This window comes from Thalassophryne amazonica, chromosome 17 (genome assembly GCF_902500255.1).
Source record: "Thalassophryne amazonica chromosome 17, fThaAma1.1, whole genome shotgun sequence".
NCBI classification, from domain to species: Eukaryota; Metazoa; Chordata; class Actinopteri; order Batrachoidiformes; family Batrachoididae; genus Thalassophryne; species Thalassophryne amazonica.
The window spans coordinates 62054319-62077574 of record NC_047119.1 but is presented as its reverse complement, the minus strand read 5'-3'; the positions used below and the strand labels follow the sequence as shown (position 1 = coordinate 62077574).

The window sequence follows — 23256 nt, the reverse complement described above, 5'->3', positions numbered from 1 at the left end:
ACGGCACAACATCAACAAAATATCTGCTTTGTTGTTTGTCAGACTGTCGGATTTGTTGATTTTCTTTTTTCATTTTCGCGTTCATACAAATACTGTATATGGTACCGATGATGACGAAAACAGAGTTACAGTCGAGTTTATCGGGTGATAATGTAGTTAGCTAGAGGAAAGGTTTTGGTCTTACGCAGGTTTTATTTTTTATTTTATTTTTTGCTGTGTCATACTTTGTGGTTTCGGTCCATCAGCATGGCTCAGCAGAGAGGAGTCAACAGTCTGCACTTCAACCAAGACCAGAGTAAGATCAGCTAACATGCTAATTTCAGCCTGAAAGACATCAATGAGGGATATTTGAGTTATTTTCCTGTTTTATTTTGCTGTTCTCAGGTTGTTTCTGCTGTGCTATGGAGACAGGAGTCCGCATTTATAACGTGGAACCGCTGATGGAGAAAGGCCACCTGGGTCAGGACATTATTTTATAAATATATATGAACTGTCAGTTTCCTGAGTGGGAAATAAACAGAAGAATGAGTTTTAATCACTGTTAGTATTAAAGAGGGGCTATCTTAAAAATCATTCTTATTTTATCCAATAAAACTTACTAGAAACATGTATTATGAGTAATTTTGTTTTTGCTAATTAATAAATCAATTAAATAAAAAATTATAAAGAACGCATCTGATTGGTCAGAAATTTTATGACCAATGTATCCATATTGAATGCTATGTGCAAGAGAGGGGGAATGTAGATAAGACGGACTAACAAAAGTTTCACAAAGTTCAGGTGCGATCAGCGCAACTGTTATGAATGGCGTTGGTCTGTGTTTGGGTAGAGCTGGCCGACTGTTTATACACTTACAGACAACGTGACGGCTACTCGCAATTCCTCACTTGCCCCACTGAGAATGGGTTATTTATCAGTCTAGCTGAGGAGCTGAGGACATGATATAAATTCCAATATAAAGTCTTAATCTTACCTGTTACACTGTTTCAGTCAGATTAATAAGAATAATAACCTTTATTTAACCAGATAGAAACCCAGTGAGATCGAAACCTCTTTTACAAGGATGACCTGGTCAAGAAAGGCAGCAGCACATGTCACATGGACAGGTTAACATCAGTATGAGAACGTTGTGTGCTGTGTTTTCAGCCTGAACCAGAGAACACTGACGTTTTGTTCCACAGCAAGAAAATTTACTTATTTGAAAAATTGAAGAGTCACAGTCTGCGCCTTAATCATTCACGTGATGTCAGCAATTATCACAGCCATCATTCAACTCTTCCAGCAATGATAATAAATCCCATGATCCCCCAACACAAAAATAAAATAAAATTAAATCTAAAAAATGTTAAATTACTCTGTTTGGCATTTGTGTAAGAAGTGAAAGAGGTGCAGAGCTTATGGCTTCCAGCTGTACATAAACACATTACACCATGCTTATGCTTATGTCGCACTACCGGTTTGAATGCAGAACCTCTAGTTGCGGTTTATTTTTAATGAATTGTTTAGCGCAATAATTATTCATAGAAAATGCTAATTTGGAAAATAACTGTAAATATGAGGTCTGTCCAAAAAGTATCAGACCTTTTTATTTTTTGCAAAAACCATATGGATTTGAATCACGTGTGATTGCATCAGCCAAGCTTGAACCTTCGTGCGCATGCGTGAGTTTTGCGTCATTCGCCTGTGAGCAGGCTTTGTGTGAGCACTGGTCCACCCCTCTCGTCGTTTTTTTATTGCGAATAAATGTCCGAATGATTTGGAGCTTTGCTAAATCAATTTTTTTCCAGAAACTGTGAGAGACCTCCAGGTGGACACCGTTCGGAAAATTAATATGGCTTTCAGGGATGATTTTATGGGGATTACATAGATTAAGGAGTGCTCCAGACGGTTTAAAGACTGCCCACAACTGCTGAGAGCGCGCCGCGTTCCGAGCGCCGATCGACAGGCTGACACCCCGCTGGAACAACCAGATCATTTCCAACGTGAAGGCTTTGTTGATCCGGGACGTCGTCTGACTTTCACAAAAAGGCAGAAGGCGTGGACATCAGCACTTTTTCGGCACATTCCACTGTTACAGGAGTTTTTTTCATGGAAAGAAAAGCGGAGGGACGCGCCATGGAGCCGTTCATTACGCGGGACAAAACCACCTCCGTGTTGGTCTCACAGGACGGCTTTCAGGTGGATTTCAGATGGCTGTCGGTTGCTTTTCATTCGTGTGATTATCCGAGAAATTGAGCATGAGCTGGACATGCCCCAACATGTCCTGTGAGGCTTCATCACGGCGTTGCTTTGCACCATGCGCCGCGTGGAACTCTGCTCCTCTTTCCATGACAAAAACTCCTGTAACAGTGGAATGTGCCGTTCATTTCTAAACTGGACGCTGTCTTGATCCGGTATGTCGTCTGACTAGCACAGAAATTGTGAAAAGACATGGACATCAGCACTTTTTCGGCACATTGAGACAGATGTGTGGAGGAGTTCCACGCGTCGCGGCGGAGCCGCATGGCGCAAAGCAACGCCGTGATGAAGCCTCACAGGACATGTTGGGGCATGTCCAGCTCATGCTCAATTTCTCGGATAATCACACGACTGAAAAGCAACCGACAGCCGTCTGAAATCCACTTGAAAGCCGTCCTGTGAGACCAACACGGAGGTGGTTTTGTGCCGCATAATGAACGGCTCCGTGGCGTGTCCCTCCGCTATTCTTTCCATGAAAAAAACTCCTGTAACAGTGGAATGTGCCGAAAAAGTGCTGATGTCCACGACTTCTGCGTTTTTGTGAAAGTGAGACGACGTCCCGGACCAACAAAGCCTTCACGTTGGAAATGATCTGGTTGTTCCAGTGGGGTTGGAGCCTGTCAATCGGAGCGCGGCGCGCTCTCAGCAGTTGTCGGGGGTCTTTAAATCGTCTGGATCATCGCCTGACAAAGTTTGATCCGGATCTGATGTGGATTGTGGATTTTGTGGGCATTTGAATTTAATATGGAAAAGCCCATGTGGTGTCCATTTTGCATTATATCTCAATCAAAAGTGCCTCAATCACTCTCATTTGTGACAATGAGGTGCAAAATGGCACTCTCAATGAACAGAGTAAGTTTGATCTGCATCTGATCTGTATTGCAGATTTAGTGACTATTTGATTTTAACATTGAAAATCCCTTTTAATCTATATTTTGCATTGTATTTTAGCTTATGAAAAGTTGCTTCTAACAGGACTTTGACCTTGAAAATTTCTTCCAAGATAAGAATTTGTAGAACTGGAAACTAGTGTTGGCAGAGGTTTGCACTCTATGAGCGCGGTGCTCTAGTTTACAAATGTGTTCAAAGGGTGTTTTGTCCATCTGGCAGTGATTTTTGATGGATAATTACTACATAGCAAGTCATCGTAAACTCGTAACGCTCATCTCCTGTGTTTTCTGGGTCAAGTCCTGGTCAAAGTGTACAGTAGACTGTCCAGCATTAGGGGTCTCCAATTGGTTCAAAACGCTGCTGCCAGACTCTTGACACGAAGCAGAAAGTTTGTTCTGTGGAATGATCTCCCTGCATCAATAAAACAGTCAGATTCTGTAGAGGGACCCAATCTCAAAACTTTAAAATATTTCAAGTTTGGGTAACTGTCTGTTTATTTCTGTATAAACACCATGAATGAATCTGATTGAGTACACACGACCACCATAATGGTGACGACTGGTGACTTGACAGTTGTCCAGAGGACATTCATTAATGCTCTCCACAAGGAGGAGAAGACACAGGAGATCATTGCTGAAAGGGCTGACTTAGCAGAATGCTATATCAATCAATCAATCAATCAATCAATTTTTTTTTTATATAGCGCCAAATCACAACAAACAGTTGCCCCAAGGCGCTTTATATTGTAAGGCAAGGCCATACAATAATTATGTAAAACCCCAACGGTCAAAACGACCCCCTGAGAGCAAGCACTTGGCTACAGTGGGAAGGAAAAACTCCCTTTTAACAGGAAGAAACCTCCAGCAGAACCAGGCTCAGGAAGGGGCAGTCTTCTGCTGGGACTGGTTGGGGCTGAGGGAGAGAACCAGGAAAAAGACATGCTGTGGAGGGGAGCAGAGATCGATCACTAATGATTAAATGCAGAGTGGTGCATACAGAGCAAAAAGAGAAAGAAACAGTGCATCATGGGAACCCCCCAGCAGTCTACGTCTATAGCAGCATAACTAAGGGATGGTTCAGGGTCACCTGATCCAGCCCTAACTATAAGCTTTAGCAAAAAGGAAAGTTTTAAGCCTAATCTTAAAAGTAGAGAGGGTGTCTGTCTCCCTGATCTGAATTGGGAGCTGGTTCCACAGGAGAGGAGCCTGAAAGCTGAAGGCTCTGCCTCCCATTCTACTCTTACAAACCCTAGGAACTACAAGTAAGCCTGCAGTCTGAGAGCGAAGCGCTCTATTGGGGTGATATGGTACTACGAGGTCCCTAAGATAAGATGGGACCTGATTATTCAAAACCTTATAAGTAAGAAGAAGAATTTTAAATTCTATTCTAGAATTAACAGGAAGCCAGTGAAGAGAGGCCAATATGGGTGAGATATGCTCTCTCCTTCTAGTCCCCGTCAGTACTCTAGCTGCAGCATTTTGAATTAACTGAAGGCTTTTTAGGGAACTTTTAGGACAACCTGATAATAATGAATTACAATAGTCCAGCCTAGAGGAAATAAATGCATGAATTAGTTTTTCAGCATCACTCTGAGACAAGACCTTTCTGATTTTAGAGATATTGCGTAAATGCAAAAAAGCAGTCCTACATATTTGTTTAATATGCGCTTTGAATGACATATCCTGATCAAAAATGACTCCAAGATTTCTCACAGTATTACTAGAGGTCAGGGTAATGCCATCCAGAGTAAGGATCTGGTTAGACACCATGTTTCTAAGATTTGTGGGGCCAAGTACAATAACTTCAGTTTTATCTGAGTTTAAAAGCAGGAAATTAGAGGTCATCCATGTCTTTATGTCTGTAAGACAATCCTGCAGTTTAGCTAATTGGTGTGTGTCCTCTGGCTTCATGGATAGATAAAGCTGGGTATCATCTGCGTAACAATGAAAATTTAAGCAATGCCGTCTAATAATACTGCCTAAGGGAAGCATGTATAAAGTGAATAAATTGGTCCTAGCACAGAACCTTGTGGAACTCCATAATTAACTTTAGTCTGTGAAGAAGATTCCCCATTTACATGAACAAATTGTAATCTATTAGACAAATATGATTCAAACCACCGCAGCGCAGTGCCTTTAATACCTATGGCATGCTCTAATCTCTGTAATAAAATTTTATGGTCAACAGTATTAAAAGCAGCACTGAGGTCTAACAGAACAAGCACAGAGATGAGTCCACTGTCCGAGGCCATAAGAAGATCATTTGTAACCTTCACTAATGCTGTTTCTGTACTATGATGAATTCTAAAACCTGACTGAAACACTTCAAATAGACCATTCCTCTGCAGATGATCAGTTAGCTGTTTTACAACTACCCTTTCAAGAATTTTTGAGAGAAAAGGAAGGTTGGAGATTGGCCTATAATTAGCTAAGATAGCTGGGTCAAGTGATGGCTTTTTAAGTAATGGTTTAATTACTGCCACCTTAAAAGCCTGTGGTACATAGCCAACTAACAAAGATAGATTGATCATATTTAAGATCGAAGCATTAAATAATGGTAGGGCTTCCTTGAGCAGCCTGGTAGGAATGGGGTCTAATAAACATGTTGATGGTTTGGATGAAGTAACTAATGAAAATAACTCAGACAGAACAATCGGAGAGAAAGAGTCTAACCAAATACCGGCATCACTGAAAGCAGCCAAAGATAACGATATGTCTTTGGGATGGTTATGAGTAATTTTTTCTCTAATAGTTAAAATTTTGTTAGCAAAGAAAGTCATGAAGTCATTACTAGTTAAAGTTAATGGAATACTCAGCTCAATAGAGCTCTGACTCTTTGTCAGCCTGGCTACAGTGCTGAAAAGAAACCTGGGGTTGTTCTTATTTTCTTCAATCAATCAATCAACTTTTTTCTTATATAGCGCCAAATCACAACAAACAGTTGCCCCAAGGTGCTCCACATTGTAAAGCAAGGCCATACAATAATTATGAAAAACCCCAACGGTCAAAACGACCCCCTATGAGCAAGCACTTGGTCACAGTGGGAAGGAAAAACTCCCTTTTAACAGGAAGAAACCTCCAGCAGAACCAGGCTCAGGGAGGGGCAGTCTTCTGCTGAGACTGGTTGGGGCTGAGGGAAAGAACCAGGAAAAAGACATGCCGAGAAGGGGGGCAGAGATCGATCACTAATGATTAAATGCAGAGTGATGCATACGGAGCAAAAAGAGAAAGAAACAGTGCATCATGGGAACCCCCCCCCACAGTCTACGTCTAAAGCAACATAACCAAGGGATGGTCCAGGGTCACCCGATCCAGCCCTAACTATAAGCCTTAGCGAAAAGGAAAGTTTTAAGCCTAATCTTAAAAGTAGAGAGGGTATCTGTCTCCCTGATCTGAATTGGGAGCTGGTTCCACAGGAGAGGAGCCTGAAAGCTGAAGGCTCTGCCTCCCATTCTACTCTTACAAACCCTAGGAACCACAAGTAAGCCCGCAGTCTGAGAGCGAAGCGCTCTAATGGGGTAATATGGTACTACGAGGTCCCTAAGATAAGATGGGACCTGATTATTCAAAACCTTATAAGTAAGAAGAAGAATTTTAAATTCTATTCTAGAATTAACAGGAAGCCAATGAAGAGAGGCCAACACGGGTGAGATATGCTCTCTCCTGCTAGTCCCCGTCAGTACTCTAGCTGCAGCATTCTGAACCAACTGAAGGCTTTTTAGGGAACTTTTAGGACAACCTGATAATAATGAATTACAATAGTCCAGCCTAGAGGAAATAAATGCATGAATTAGTTTTTCAGCATCACTCTGAGACAAGACCTTTCTGATTTTAGAGATATTGCGTAAATGCAAAAAGGCAGTCCTACATATTTGTTTAATATGCGCTTTGAATGACATATCCTGATCAAAAATGACTCCAAGATTTCTCACAGTATTACTAGAGATCAGGGAAATGCCATCCAGAGTAACGATCTGGTTAGACACCATGCTTCTAAGATTTGTGGGGCCAAGTACAATAACTTCAGTTTTATCTGAGTTTAAAAGCAGGAAATTAGAGGTCATCCATGTCTTTATGTCTGTAAGACAATCCTGCAGTTTAGCTAATTGGTGTGTATCCTCTGGCTTCATGGATAGATAAAGCTGGGTATCATCTGCGTAACAATGAAAATTTAAGCAATACCGTCTAATAATACTGCCCAAGGGAAGCATGTACAAAGTGAACAAAATTGGTCCTAGCACAGAACCTTGTGGAACTCCATAATTAACTTCAGTCTGTGAAGAAGATTCCCCATTTACATGAACAAACTGTAATCTATTAGACAAATATGATTCAGACCACCGCAGCGCAGTGCCCTTAATACCTATGACATGCTCTAATCTCTGTAATAAAATTTTATGGTCAACAGTATCAAAAGCAGCACTGAGGTCCAACAGAACAAGCACAGAGATAAGTCCACTGTCCGAAGCCATAAGAAGATCATTTGTAACCTTCACTAATGCTGTTTCTGTACTATGATGAATTCTAAAACCTGACTGAAACTCTTCAAATAGACCATTCCTCTGCAGGTGATCAGTTAGCTGTTTTACAACTACCCTCTCAAGAATCTTTGAGAGAAAAGGAAGGTTGGAGATTGGCCTATAATTAGCTAAGATAGCTGGGTCAAGTGATGGCTTTTTAAGTAATGGTTTAATTACTGCCACCTTAAAGGCCTGTGGTACATAACCAACTAACAAAGATAGATTGATCATATTTAAGATTGAAGCATTAAATAATGGTAGGACTTCCTTGAGCAGCCTGGCAGGAATGGGGTCTAATAAACATGTTGATGGTTTGGATGAAGTAACTAATGAAAATAACTCAGACAGAACAATCAGAGAGAAAGAGTCTAACCAAATACCGGCATCACTGAAAGCAGCCAAAGATAACGATACATCTTTGGGATGGTTATGAGTAATTTTTTCTCTAATAGTCAAATTTTGTTAGCAAAGAAAGTCATGAAGTCATTACTAGTTAAAGTTAATGGAATGTGGATACCACGGAGTCAGACACTTCTGATTTAAAGCTCTCTTTTTCAGAGGAGCTACAGCATCCAAAGTTGTCTTCAATGTGGATGTAAAACTATTGACGAGATACTCTATCTCCCTTACAGAGTTTAGGTAGCTACTCTGCACTGTGTTGGTATATGGCATTAGAGAACATAAAGAAGGAATCATATCCTTAAACCTAGTTACAGCGCTTTCTGAAAGACTTCTAGTGTAATGAAACTTATTCCCCACTGCTGGGTAGTCCATCAGAGTAAATGTAAATGTTATTAAGAAATGATCAGACAGAAGGGAGTTTTCAGGGAATACTGTTAAGTCTTCTATTTCCATACCATAAGTCAGAACAAGATCTAAGATATGATTAAAGTGGTGGGTGGACTCATTTACTTTTTGAGCAAAGCCAATAGAGTCTAATAATAGATTAAATGCAGTGTTGAGGCTGTCATTCTCAGCATCTGTGTGGATGTTAAAATCGCCCACTATAATTATCTTATCTGAGCTAAGCACTAAGTCAGACAAAAGGTCTGAAAATTCACAGAGAAACTCACAGTAACGACCAGGTGGACGATAGATAATAACAAATAAAACTGGTTTTTGGGACTTCCAATTTGGATGGACAAGACTAAGAGACAAGCTTTCAAATGAATTAAAGCTCTGTCTGGGTTTTTGATTAATTAATAAGCTGGAATGGAAGATTGCTGCTAATCCTCCGCCCCGGCCCGTGCTACGAGCATTCTGACAGTTAGTGTGACTCGGGGGTGTTGACTCATTTAAACTAACATATTCATCCTGCTGTAACCAGGTTTCTGTTAGGCAGAATAAATCAATATGTTGATCAATTATTATATCATTTACCAACAGGGACTTAGAAGAGAGAGACCTAATGTTTAATAGACCACATTTAACTGTTTTAGTCTGTGGTGCAGTTGAAGGTGCTATATTATTTTTTCTTTTTGAATTTTTATGCTTAAATAGATTTATGCTGGTTATTGGTGGTCTGGGAGCAGGCACCGTCTCTATGGGGATGGGGTAATGAGGGGATGGCAGGGGGAGAGAAGCTGCAGAGAGGTGTGTAAGACTACAACTCTGCTTCCTGGTCCCAACCCTGGATAGTCACGGTTTGGAGGATTTAAGAAAATTGGCCAGATTTCTAGAAATGAGAGCTGCTCCATCCAAAGTGGGATGGATGCCGTCTCTCCTAACAAGACCAGGTTTTCCCCAGAAGCTTTGCCAATTATCTATGAAGCCCACCTCATTTTTTGGACACCACTCAGACAGCCAGCAATTCAAGGAGAACATGCGGCTAAACATGTCACTCGCGGTCCGATATATCAAAGAATATTCATGGAAATGTGACTGGATGGGAACTGTTTGGAATGAAAGGATGCACAAACAACACGAATGACCACAGCCACAGAGAAGATTGTCAAGCAAAGCTGATTCAAGAACTCGAGAACGCCTCACAAGAAATGGACTAAGACTGGACATCAAGTGTCGCATTTGTAGTGTTCAGCCACTCCTGAACCAGAGACAATGTCAGAACCATCTTACCTGGACAAAGGAGAAAACAAACTGGACAGTTGCTCAATGTTCTAAAGTCCTCTTTTCAAATTAAATTAAACTTTGTATTTCATTTGGAAATTAAAGTCCCAGAGTCTGCAGGAAGAATGAAGAGGCAGAGCTGTAAGCTATAATTATCAAAATTATAAAAATGCTTGAATACTTTATTCTATATGTAATGAGTCTGGAATATTAAAAACATTTCACTTTCTGAAGTAACTGAGAAAAAATATTGAACTTTTTCATGATGTTCTATTTTTTTATGTGATGCACTGCGTAAATAAAATTAAAGATAAACGTCAACACTGTGAGCACATCTTGATTGTTTCATTTTCAAATCCACTGTGATGGTGTCCAGAGGGGAAATGATGAAAACATTCAAACACGGATGGACTAGAGTGCATCACGTTATGCAAAAAAAAAAAAAAAAAAAAAATATATATATATATATATATATATATACATATATATATATATACGAGGTATCCGACCTTATTATTTTTTTCAAAAACCATATAACATGCTTGAACCCTCGTGGGCATGCAAGAGTTTTTTCCGCCTGTCGGTTACGTCATTCGCCTGTGGGCAGTCTTTGAGTGAGGACTCGCCCACCCTCTCGTCGTTTTTTCATTGTTTAGGAATGGCTCAGAGACTGCTGCTTTGTTTGATCAAAATTTTTTTCAAAACTGTAAGGCACAACTGAGTGGACACCATTCGATAAATTCAGCTGGTTTTCGGTAAAAATTTTAACGGCTGATGAGAGATTTTGGTCTGGTAGAGTCGCCGTAAGGACGGCCCACGGCGCCTGACGGCGATCTGCGCTTCGAGGCGGCAGCGTCTCACCGTTTCAAGTTGAAAACTTCCACATTTCAGGCTCTGTTGACCCAGGAAGTCGTCAGAGAACAGAGAACTTTCAGAAGAAGTCGGCATGAGGAGTTTATTCGGACATTCCATTGTTAACAGACATTTTGTAATGAAAGAACTTGCGGGCAGAGTCACATGTCGGGCCGGGCCCGACCGCGGGGGGTCGCGACAGGAAAAACACCTCCGTGTTGGAAACCTTAATGGGCAAGTTGGAACATGCCCAAGCTGTTAAACAATTTCTCAGTTACTCACTTGTTGAAAGCCATCAAAAGCCGCCTGAATTTTACAAATGGTTTTCAACACGGAGGTGTTTTTCCTGGCGCGGCGCACACAGATTTGCCGAGTCGTCACGGAAACGACTTGGCGAATTTGCGCGCACGTCTTTCATTACAAAATGTCCTTAAACAGTGGAATGTCCGCATAAAGTCCTCATGCCGGCCTCTTCTGAATCTTCTCTGTTCTCTCACGACGCCCTGGGTGAATTAAGCCCTAAATTAGGATTTTTTCAGGTCGAAACAGGCCGACGACGGCGCCTGGAAGCGCTGCAGGACGTCCCGCTCCGTGGGAAGTCCTTACACCGACAGAAACACCCCATAATCTCTTATCAGCCGTTAAACTTTTCAACGAAAACCAGCTTAATTTCTCGAGTAGTGTCCACTCGGATATCCCTCACAGGTCCACAAAAAATTTTGATAAAGCAACGCGCGCCGTCTGGAGCAGCGTGTGAAACAAAGGAATTCAGCCGAGAGGGCGGGACCACATCTCACTCAAGGCCTGCCCACAGGGAATTGATGTCACCGACACGCGTGAAAAAACTCACGCATGGGCACGAGGGTTCAAGCATGATTGGTGTAATCGCACGTCATTCAAATCCATATAGTTAAAAAAAAATAAAAGGGTCGGTTTATTATCTAATAGACCACGTGTGTGTGTGTGTGTGTGTGTATATATATATATATATATATATATATATATATATATATATATATATATATATATATATATATATATATATATATATATCGTAGAATGTACTTTTACCCTGTCTAAATTTTTTTACACTTGCTCTTCTCACATATCCAAACCCAATATTATTGCATTTGCTCACCGGCCACTTGTATATTTGGGGAAATTTGGACAGCCAAGCATTTTTCTTAAAAATGGACAGTATTGAAGCTTTCAGAACATAAGCTTGGACTAAAATGAGATGTATTGTGTGTTTAAATCAGGTTTTATGTGATTTAAGTTGAAATCAGAAGTTTAAATTGCAATTTTTTGGCAGTTTGATACTGTAAATTGTGATATAATTTACACACAATGCAAACACACGCTCCAAATACACAATATTATACGATATCGGGATTTTTGAGCATAATTTGTTGTATTCGGTGTATTCTAAGCATGCATGGATTTCCATAATATTTCACATGTGACATACTCTATACCAATGTAAAAAATGAAGCATGGGTAAAAGTTTCATATTTTTGATGCAACCTACATACTATGGACCTGAGTGCACAAATAACTTACCCAATGGTGTTATTACAAGTGTGATGCCTTTTAATATTAGGCAACCAAAGATGAAAAAGTGTAATCAAACAATATTTAATCCTGCCTTCTGATTTTTTTATTTTTTATGCCATATTGTGTCATGGCAATGAAGCCGCCCTTTCTGTCCCATTCACTCAGAAAACTGTAACACACCTGCACGTCCTCACAGTAGTTTGGTTGGTGACAGTGTACAGCCACACATGCACAAACATTGATATATTTTTGTTATGTGCTGCATGCTGGTAAACACTGGCTTCTTGTTTTGAATTCAGCCTGCGAGACTAGCTTCAATTCAAAGCTTCAAATACTTCAGAATGCGTCATCTGAAATCTTTGCTTCGAATTATGTGATGTCCTACCTTGATATCCAACTTTATGAATTGATAACCAGATATCGTAACGTTGTTAGCCCACCGTCACCTTCTTGTTCTGAGTTCAACCAGCAAAACATTTCAAGTCAAAACTTCAACGCTTGCTTTAAGATTCCAAAGACGATTAAGATTTGTTCTGATCTTTGCTTTGAGTTAAGTGATGTGTAACTATTGAAAAAGCAAGCAGATGAAATAAGACAAAAGTAGCTTGAAGTTAAACTTGCAACACAAAGGCTGTGGTGGTCATAGGCATATCAATAATTTCCCCTTGGTTTTTACAGCCAGAATGACAGCAGTGATTGAAACTCCTGTACTGGACATGAATGATTTGCTTAATAAAATTTGATTAAAATAAAAAATAGGCCAATTGATCTTGGACACTCAGAGCTGCAAGATTGCTGCAACATTGCAACATTGGTGCAACAGAAGCTGCAACATTGATATATTTTTGTTATGTGCTGAGTTGCAGCCTTGTGATTGGTGGATGATAATTTCTAATGTTTTGCAGGTGAGCAGGTAAACACAGAGTGTATTTGTCCTGTGTGTTTTCCCAGATCATGAACAGGTGGGCAGCGTGGCGCTGTGCTCAATGCTGAATCGCTCCAACCTGCTGGCGATAGTAGGAGGAGGAGTCAATCCCAAATTCTCTGAAATATCTGGTATGTTAAAGGAAGGTTTCACTGTTTTTGTTTTTGTTTGTTTGTTTTTTTTTTGTGGGAATGTCTGTTGATGCTTAATGAAATATAATTACACAGTATAAACATTCACAGTGCCTTATATTTTTTCATTTGATCCAGTTTTTGGTCACCGCAGCTGATCCTACGGGTTGATTTGAGAGACAAAACCTTAAAAATAAAAAAAAATAAAAAATCACCATTTGATGAAATTTCAGTTGGCGCATACACCTCCAGTTACGATGTGATCACCTCTTGATATACAGCAGGCAGTACACACCCGAGTGCAGGTTGTGTTGTTAATACACCAAAAGAGAACTTATCATGTGACAGTAGAGGAGTTGAACCATGATGTCTGTCTGTTTATTTTTAGACTTTGAAGTAAAAACTGTTCAGATTTTGGCAGAATCCAGAATCGTCTACCATCTGCATCGTGATGCATCGAACAACCGATTCATTTCAGCGGCGCCGGTGTCCACTGAGTCACTACATGTCAGTTGTCGATGAGAGGCTGGTTTTTGTTTTAAGCAGAACAATGAGCTCCTCATCGACAATCCTCAATTTTAATTTATTTTCATTTATAGCGCCAAATCACAAAAAACGTTGCCTCAAGGCGCTTCACACAAGTAAGGTCTAACTTTACCAACCCCCAGAGCAACAGTGGTAAGGGAAAAACTCCCCCTGAGGAAGAAACCTCAAGCAGACTCAAAGGGGTGACCCTCTGCTTGGGCCATGCTACAGACACAAATTACACTCAACAAAAATATAAACGCAACACTTTTGGTTTTGCTCCCATTTTGTATGAGATGAACTCAAAGATCTAAAACTTTTTCCACATACACAATATCACCATTTCCCTCAAATATTGTTCATAAACCAGTCTAAATCTGTGATAGTGAGCACTTCTCCTTTGCTGAGATAATCCATCCCACCTCACAGGTGTGCCATATCAAGATGCTGATTAGACACCATGATTAGTGCACAGGTGTGCCTTAGACTGCCCTCAATAAAAGGCCACTCTGAAAGGTGCAGTTTTATCACACAGCACAATGCCACAGATGTCGCAAGATTTGAGGGAGCGTGCAATTGGCATGCTGACAGCAGAAATGTCAACCAGAGCTGTTGCTCGTGTATTGAATGTTCATTTCTCTACCATAAGCCGTCTCCAAAGGCGTTTCAGAGAATTTGGCAGTACATCCAACCAGCCTCACAACTGCAGACCACGTGTAACCACACCAGCCCAGGACCTCCACATCCAGCATGTTCACCTCCAAGATCGTCTGAGACCAGCCACTCGGACAGCTGCTGAAACAATCGGTTTGCATAACCAAAGAATTTCTGCACAAACTGTCAGAAACCATCTAAGGGAAGCTCATCTTCATGCTCGTCGTCCTCATCGGGGTCTCGACCTGACTCCAGTTCGTCGTCGTAACCGACTTGAGTGGGCAAATGCTCACAAAAGAAATGCTAATCTGATCACCGGCCACTAGCCCTGAGCTTCACTAAAAGACCCAGAATTTAGATGAAGTTGAGGCCGCGGCACGCTACGTTTCCTAATAAAATGAATTTAAAAGAGTAAAAAGCATAGTAACATACTATGCCAGTATGCTAGCCATATGAAAGGGCAAATAAGTGCGTCTTAAGTCTGGACTTGAAAGGACTCTACAGAATCTGACTGTTTTATTGACGCAGGGAGATCATTCCACAGAACAGGGGCACGATAAGAGAAAGCTTTATGACCCGCAGACTTCTTATTTACCCTATGGTGCACCCTGAGAATGCAAAGCCTGGCTGGTACGTAGGGTTTAATTAAGTCAGCTAGGTAGGGAGGTGCCAGTCTGTGAATAATTTTATAGGCTAGTAGCAGAACCTTAAAATCTGATCTCACAGGGACAGGAAGCCAGTGAAGAGATGCCAAAATGGGTGTAATGTGGTCAAACTTTCTGCGCCGTGTCAAAAGTCTGGCAGCAGCATTTTGAACCATTTAGACTAACCTCTTGTCCTTCTTTCATTCACTGTATATTTTGAGCTGCATATTTCGGCATTGGATTAGAAACGTGATGAAAGTATTCTTTGGAAAGGCCACAGGGTCAACAAGGCAGTTGCTCTCACAAAATTCAAACTGTTTCAGGCCTAAATTTTGACATTTGTTTTTATCCGAACAAAGAAGTGTGAGACTGTGTGGATGTTTAACTTAAAATCACAGCCATATTAACCTGTAAAAATGACATAAAAACAACACAATGCAATCACACAATCCAACCCTGCTCAGAAACTTTTCTTTTTATGATTTGAAGGTGAAATGGTCCCATCTGACCTCCTACACTGCCTCCCAGTGGACATGTTGTAAACTGCAAACAGTCCAACTATTAAAGACAAGCGTCGCAAGAAGAAAACCTGCAGCTAATGCTTTTGTTTTCATGTGTTAATGAGTTTATTTAATTGCTGGGAATAAAATGCCAATTTTTTTTTTTTTATTATTTTTATTTTTTTTGAAGAATGATGTTTTTAGTGAGGATGTCTGAAACAAACAGCATCCTGTCTGTGTGGTTTCCTCTCAGTTCTGATCTGGGATGATGCTCGGGAGGGACGAGACTCCAAAGACAAACTGGTGCTGGAGTTCACCTTCACCAAACCTGTTCTTGCTGTTCGCATGCGCCATGACAAGTGAGTCTACGATGCCACGCTATCCCAGTCTGGAATAAATGAGGTTTAAACTAATGCCACCATGTTTCCTCTTCAGGATTGTGATCGTGTTAAAGAACAGGATCTATGTGTACAGTTTTCCTGAAAACCCAGTGAAGCTTTTTGAGTTTGACACCAGAGACAACCCCAAAGGTTTGTCACATTTTGTTCACTCTGAGCTGCTGTTGGATGTTTTTTTGAACTGGGTTTGTTGAACTCTTTGTTGCAGGTCTGTGTGATTTGTGTCCCAGTCTGGAGAAACAGCTGCTGGTCTTTCCGGGTCATAAATGTGGAAGTTTGCAGCTGGTTGTAAGTCACAAACACATTATATCCTCTGTTGCTCACCGGAGCTTGTTTCTTTGGAATTTTTTGTATTTACAACTGAGGCTAAAGGTGAAGTATATTCTCACGGCCACTTCATTAGGTAACCTGTTGAATTATACATGGATGCAAATGTCCAATCAACCAGTCATGTGGCAGAACCTCCATGTATTTATGCATGTAGACGTGATTAAGAGGATCTGATGAAGTCCAAACTGAGCATCAGAAAGTGGGAGAAATATGATTTAATTTACTTTGAATCAAGCCCCAACCTCTGGCTCTGAGAAATCGCCCCAACACAGAAGTGCCAAATCCTGCAGTTCTTTCATCAGCAGTGGCCACTTTAGGTCGTCTCCAAAAGTGAGTTGGTCTCTGTCGAACTCCATGTCATAACTCTCCTAGTGTGCCTAGATAGAGTGGCGTCAACTCAGAACATGGTGCCATTTTGGTTCCAACTGCGCTGAACTACTGAATGAACCTTTAATGTTTTCAACATTTTTAAATCATTTAACCACATACAGCAACACATCCAGGTACAGGTGTTATCAAAATAAATATAAAAACAGTTATCAAATTTACAATTTATGATGATTTATTTAATTAATTTAAAGCCTATTTTATGCTTCTGCAGCTGTGTAATTCCGTATCATGCAATGACGTGCGTGACTGTTTCTCTGGATTATGCTTTATTAAGGACTAATTTGACCCTCAACAAGCTTTTCTTTCTACAGTCATCACCTCCAGTTTGAAGGTAAGCTGAATATTTTCCTCTTTTACCGACTTTGTGCTGTAAATGTGCGGACTTTTCTGATCCATTTGTAATCAGCGTGCGCACTGCAAAAACTATTGTAATATGATGGCAGACGAAGGATTGAAAGCAGCAAAGTGTCAAATCACAGCCGGCTGTGATTTGACACTTTGCTGCTTTCACTGTGCAGCCTGCAGCCTGAAGTGCACGTCAGGCTGCAGCTACAAGTCTGATCACAGTGTGAAAAAAATAAACGGTCGGGCTTTTAATCATGGAAATGACTCCAGTCCCATATGCGAGGGATTTTAATGAAAGATACTGCGGGACATTCTGTCCAATGTGAGTGAAAAATCCATTGTACAAAATCCATTATATACAGTGTTTATTACATGGAAAACAATACAAAAAGTTTGGGACTTTTTTTTCCGGTGACTGCGAATATCTGGTTTATACGATGATGGTTTAGGTGAGTTTTACTTGACATGGGACTGAACAACAAATTTACCTCACAAAGCTTTGACAATGAAGTCACTTCCATCCCACACAGCTGACTTTATTTTCCAAAATTTTTCTTCTGTTGGGATCTGAAGGGAATCTGTACATCTTGAAGCCCTTGTTGTGTGTATTTGTGCCTCCAAATGCACAACAACCCGCATTTTCAGCAAATAAATAAATAAAATAGTTGGATTACCATGCAGGCAGATTAACAGTGAACGCTGTTTTGAACCCAAGATGGCAACATGAGTCACGTGACCTTTTTTTTTTTTTTTGACTCGTCATGTCGCCACTCAATCGAGGCACACTAAACTCTCCAACTCCCACAGCAGAAATAAACACGTTTACAGCCTGGTACAAAAAACGGTTTTGGTCTCTATTGCTAGTTTCTCCCTTCATGGCAACTGTATCTGGCGGGAATTTTTTTAACTCCTTATCAGTTTATGCTATTTTAAGCCATAAAATTATAAATAATTAAAGGCATGGGTCACTTTGAGGTGTGTGGCTGCGAGATGAGTCCAGAGTCCAGGGCCTCGCCAACAGAAGCTGCTGCTAGCTCCTGTGTACTCGGCCATGTCTGTCCTTTATGAGCCATTTATTACAAATATCTGAGATAATATGGCTTTCTGTGCAGTTACTTATACAGATGGACCAGCTGAGAAATAAGTGCACAAATTTTCACTGAGTGAAATTTCAGTATTATTTAATTTGTATACTAGCGCTGTTAGCAGGTGTCTACAGCCTGGTGACTTTCGTTCTGCTGTCACACCGCAGTTACTGAGGCAACACATTGTAGTAACTATAAAGGTCCAAACACAAGCGACCTGTTTGCCCAGTAACCAAAAAATGTGTTAATAAAACACGTAAAATACAAGGTTAGCATTAGCTTATTTTGTAACTCCAAGATGGAGGGGGGCATGTTTTGCTTCAGTCGTCCCATCCAGGTCTGGCTGGTCTTGCCCACGCTGCACCTCTTTACTGTATTACTGGCTGGCAGAGAACAGTCAGAAAACGGCAGGAATGGCGGTCGTACAGATGAATAATGAACAGAGGCGACATGGCAGATGAGAATTGTGCAGGAATGAGCTCCATGTTCCCTCTCATCATTAATATTAATTTCTATGGTGGTGTCCATCTGTGGAAATGTCTTGTTGATGGCAGAGATCAGAGAAGACCTCCTGTGGTCCAACCAGAAGGCAGACCAGTTGGACCACACGATCACCAAAACTGGACAGTGGAAGATTGTAATTGTAAGATGGAAGGTGATTGTAATTGGTGTTTGTAGCATGGCCCAAGCAGAGTTTGAGTCTGGTCTGCTTGAGGTTTCTTCCTGAGAGGGAGTTTTTCCCTTACCACTGTTGCTCTGGGGGATGGTGTGAAGTGCCTTGAGGCAACCTTGTTGTGATTTGGCGCTATGTAAATAAATGAAATGAAGATCGGACAAAGCCGCCGGACCTGATGAGTCCAGATGTCTGAGTATAAACTGACACATTATTGTTTTATTTAGGATTTGTCTAACACCAAACCCGGTACATCATCCGCCCCGTTTACCATCAACGCCCACCAGAGTGAGATCGCCTGTGTGGCGCTGAACCAGCCCGGCAGCGTGGCGGCATCGGCCTCTCGCAAAGGAACGCTCATCCGCCTCTTCGACACCGTAACTAGAGACAAGCTGGTGGAACTACGCAGAGGGACGGACCCCGCCACCCTCTACTGGTACAGACAGAGAGAGCAGCACAGAGCTGCTTCAGTAGTCAGAAATCATGACAGAAAGTAGAGGGTCAGGGTGACGTCACTGCTCCTGCAGACAGCCTGTACTAAAATACAGCACAGGGTTTTGTCTCAACACTGCACTCAGATTATCTTCATTCTTTCCAGCATCAACTTCAGCCATGACTCCTCCTTCCTGTGCGCCTCCAGTGACAAGGGCACGGTACACATCTTTGCACTGAAAGACACCAAACTAAACAGACGCTCTGCGTAAGACCCCCACCCCCACTTTGTAAGTGCCTCTTTAAAGTACCATGTCTTCTGATACCTGAAGGTGTTCGTCTTCCTCTGGACAGGTTGGCGCGTGTGGGGAAGGTGGGTCCAGTCATCGGTCAGTACGTGGACAGTCAGTGGTCTTTGGCCAGCTTCACCGTTCCAGCTGAGTGCGCCTGCATTTGTGCATTTGGAAAGAACACGTCTAAGAATGTCAACTCCGTCATCGGTGAGGAAAAACACAGCGGCGGTTCATTGTTTTTGTGTTCGGTTCTGCCTTCTAAAGCTTCACTTTAAACCTTTTGCGTGATACATCATGGGTATGTGGGGGAAAATAATAATAATAACCAGGTGCAAAGATGAAAATCATCTCAAGTGAGGGAAGCCACCAAGACACGTAGACTAAAATGAGGGAGTGACAGGCCTTTGTGGCCATGACTGGAAAAAATGTGCACAGTGAAACTTTTGTCTGTTGCATCGCCAGTTACACACTTTCATGCTGAAGTGGCACAGAGAAGGATTTAAAACAAAAAAAAAACAAAGATGTGAAATTTCAGCTACAGTTCGCTTGAAGTAACACAGGAGAGTCGAGCTTAGAGTTGATCTCTTTCCTTTCATGAAAATGCCAGAAAATAATGTAAAATATCCAATTGAGGACCTCCTCTCCCCCAAAGATATTTAATAGAAACAGAAAAAAATCGTCACATTTGCAACACCGGGACAAAAAGATTGAGACTTTTGTTGTCTCAGCACATTAACTCCTGAATATTTTGTTCAAAGTGCAGTAGAAATTCACTGAATGTAGCTTTGATTGAACAACATTATCTGATTAATGCAGTTGTGGCCAGAAGTTTACATACACTAATCATGGACACAAGTGTCATGTCAACATTTTACTTTAATCAATAAATAATAAAAATTAATCTGTAATGGGGGAAAAAACAACAAGTGTTATTTTGGGTTTTCTGACAGCAGCATAGAGACTTTATGACTTCAGTGATACTGAAACCATTTCAGTGCTTTGACTTGCCTTTGGGACTCATAACTTGGTAATCGGGATTAATGACAACTGGGAGTGTCTCTGTGCCAGAATAAAAAGGGTTTGTTCAACCGCATTCAGTGGATTTGGGTTGTCAATGGGAAAGTCCAAGGAGGTCAGTCTCAGGAATGTGTCTTGGACCCAATTCCAAACAACTGCAGATTCCAAGATCATCAGTTGAAACAATCGCCCATCATTTTGTCAACGTCTGGACTCAGACCCAAACAGTCACCCTCAGGTGAGAAGAAATTGATTCAGATGGTCAAGAACCTGCCGTGGACTAGAAGCTGCTGGAGTGCCACTGCTGCTGTCTAGACTAGTCAGAGTTACATCACTATCCAAAAAAGAAGCCCAGACTCCACATTCAACACCTTCCAGCTTTACTAAAGTTTGCAGCTGACCACATTGACAAAGAACCTTGTGGAGGAATGTTTTATAGTCAGATGATTTAAAGATTGAGTTATTTGACCACAATGACCAGAGAAGCATTAAGGTGAGACATTTAACTCCAAGGACACTGGACCAACTGTTAAATGTGGTGGTATCATCATATTTTGGGGCTTGGTTTGCTGACAAAAGAAGTGGCGCATTGTACAAAAAATAAATAAATTGGAGCAGGACAACCTCAGAATTCTTCAGAAAAACCTCTAACCACCACACTTTAAATTTGGACACTGTTTTCCAGCAGTACAGTGTCTCCAAAACACCAGAGCTGGTTGTGGAGTGGATAAAACAGGCTCTTGTGGAATGGACTTCCTGCAGCTCAGACCTTAACCCTGACAAAAATACTTCAGTTGTACCTAAAAGTTGGGCCTGTGCAAAGAAATCAACTATTTTAAATCAACTAGCGGCAGCACGGTGGCTTAGTGGTTAGCACTGTTGCCTCACAGCGAGAAGGTCGTGGGTTCAGTTCCCATGGCCTTTCTGTGTGGAGTTTGCATGTTCTCCCCGTGTTTGCGTGGGTTTCCTCCCACATCCAAAGACATGCGGGTTAGGTGGATTGGAATCTTTAAATTGTCCATAGGTGTGTGGGTGTGTCTGTGTTTGTTTTTCTATTTGCGGCCCTGCGACAGACTGGCGTCCTGTCCTGAGTGTACCCCGCCTTGCACTCTATGGCTGCTGGGATAGGCTCCAGCCCCCCCTTAAATGGACTAAGCGGTAGAAGATGAATGAATGAATGAAATCAAATAGCATTATACGAGGAAGAAAGGTCGTATCCAACCAATTTTGTGCCTGGAGATTGTTGATGGCTGCCAGGATCATATGGTCACCATAAAAAAAGTAAGAGACATTCAACCAAATATGAGATGTGAAGTATGAATATTTTTAACCTTGTATGTATAATTTTGACTTCATAAAATTCTAAATAAACACCTTGTGCACCAAACTCGGGTGTTTTTCCTATAATAGTTGTGTATTGTACCAGCATTCTGCCCCAGAAAAAGAACATTTCAAAGAATTCATTAAAATTCCACAGTAGCTGTCATATTCTTGACCGTGGCTTTCAGTGTCTGCAGAAATATGTTGCAGATGTTTTATCACTCGGTGGTCTCCAGCGTCGTCATCTACGCTGTAGTGTGCTGAGGCAGCAGGCTGAAGGCAGCTGACATGAACAAACTCAACAAGCTCATCAGGAGAGCTGGTTCTGTCCTGGGGGTTGAGCTGGACTCTGTGGCAGAGGTGTCAGAGGATGCCGAGGAAGCTGCTCAGCATCCTGGACAACACCTCCCACACCGATACCCTTCAGTCATAGAGTGAGACCACCAAGGTGCACCACAGAACGCCACAGGAGGTCTTTCCTACCTGTGGCAATCAGATCGTATAACTCCTCCCCCTTCTGCAGGATGAATACATAACGAACAGAATTATTCAGAGTTATGATACATGGTAATAAACTGCATTTGTATAGCGCTTTTCCATCTGCATCAGACGCTCAAAGCGCTTTACAATAATGCCTCACATTCACCCCGATGTCAGGGTGCTGCCATACAAGGTGCTCACTACACACCGGGAGCAACTAGGGGATTAAGGACCTTGCCCAAGGGCCATTAGTGACTGTCCGGTCAGTCTGTGATTTGAACCAAAGATCCTCTGGTTTCAAGCTCAACGCTTAACAACTAGACCATCACCTCCCCTGAGTTATGTGCAATATTGTCAAACATCTTGTGCAATATATCTTCCAGTCATTTCACAAAAATCTGTTGTACTTACTGTAAACAAAAAATCAAAAACAAAACACACATTATTCACTGTTGACGGTCTCCGTACTCTGGCAAAATAATTTCCTTCAGGATAAATAAAGTTGATCTCATCTTCGTACTAAAGTACAGATGATCTCACAGTATTATCAAATGTAAATTGTTTGAAAATGCCGAGATTGTTTTTCTTTTCTGCAGCTATATGTGTGGACGGGACCTTCCACAAGTACGTGTTCACCCCTGATGGTAACTGCAACCGAGAAGCGTTCGACGTGTACTTGGATATATGTGATGACGACGATTTCTGAAAACACGGCGAGGAGCTGGAAATGGGGTTGTACATGTTAAATCAGGAGCTGATCTGGTATCAGAAACACGAGGACGACAGTAACTGAAAGCAAAAGTGATGAAGTCCATGATGATTGTCATGTTCTGGAGAAACGCCAGTGAAGTGGCCCATCAGAACCTAAACGTGACACAAACATCCATATTTATCCTGAGGCCTGTTTTGTAAAATAGTGTGTGTTTGCAATCACTTGTATCTACATATCAGTGCGAGTATCACTTAGCCTGTAATGATAAACTGCTGCATCTC

The 23256-nt window shown here is 41.4% G+C and overlaps 1 protein-coding gene across 1 annotated transcript; it reads left to right on the top strand.

The window, feature by feature from the left end:
* Positions 1-23256, top strand: wdr45 (WD repeat domain 45). The gene is made up of 10 exons (XM_034192649.1): positions 1-295; positions 385-459; positions 13073-13177; positions 15754-15859; positions 15936-16030; positions 16107-16186; positions 18949-19157; positions 19320-19421; positions 19508-19653; positions 22860-23256. Exons 1-10 carry the CDS (start codon positions 247-249, stop codon positions 22967-22969), a joined length of 1077 nt encoding a protein of 358 aa, XP_034048540.1. The 5' UTR covers positions 1-246; the 3' UTR covers positions 22970-23256.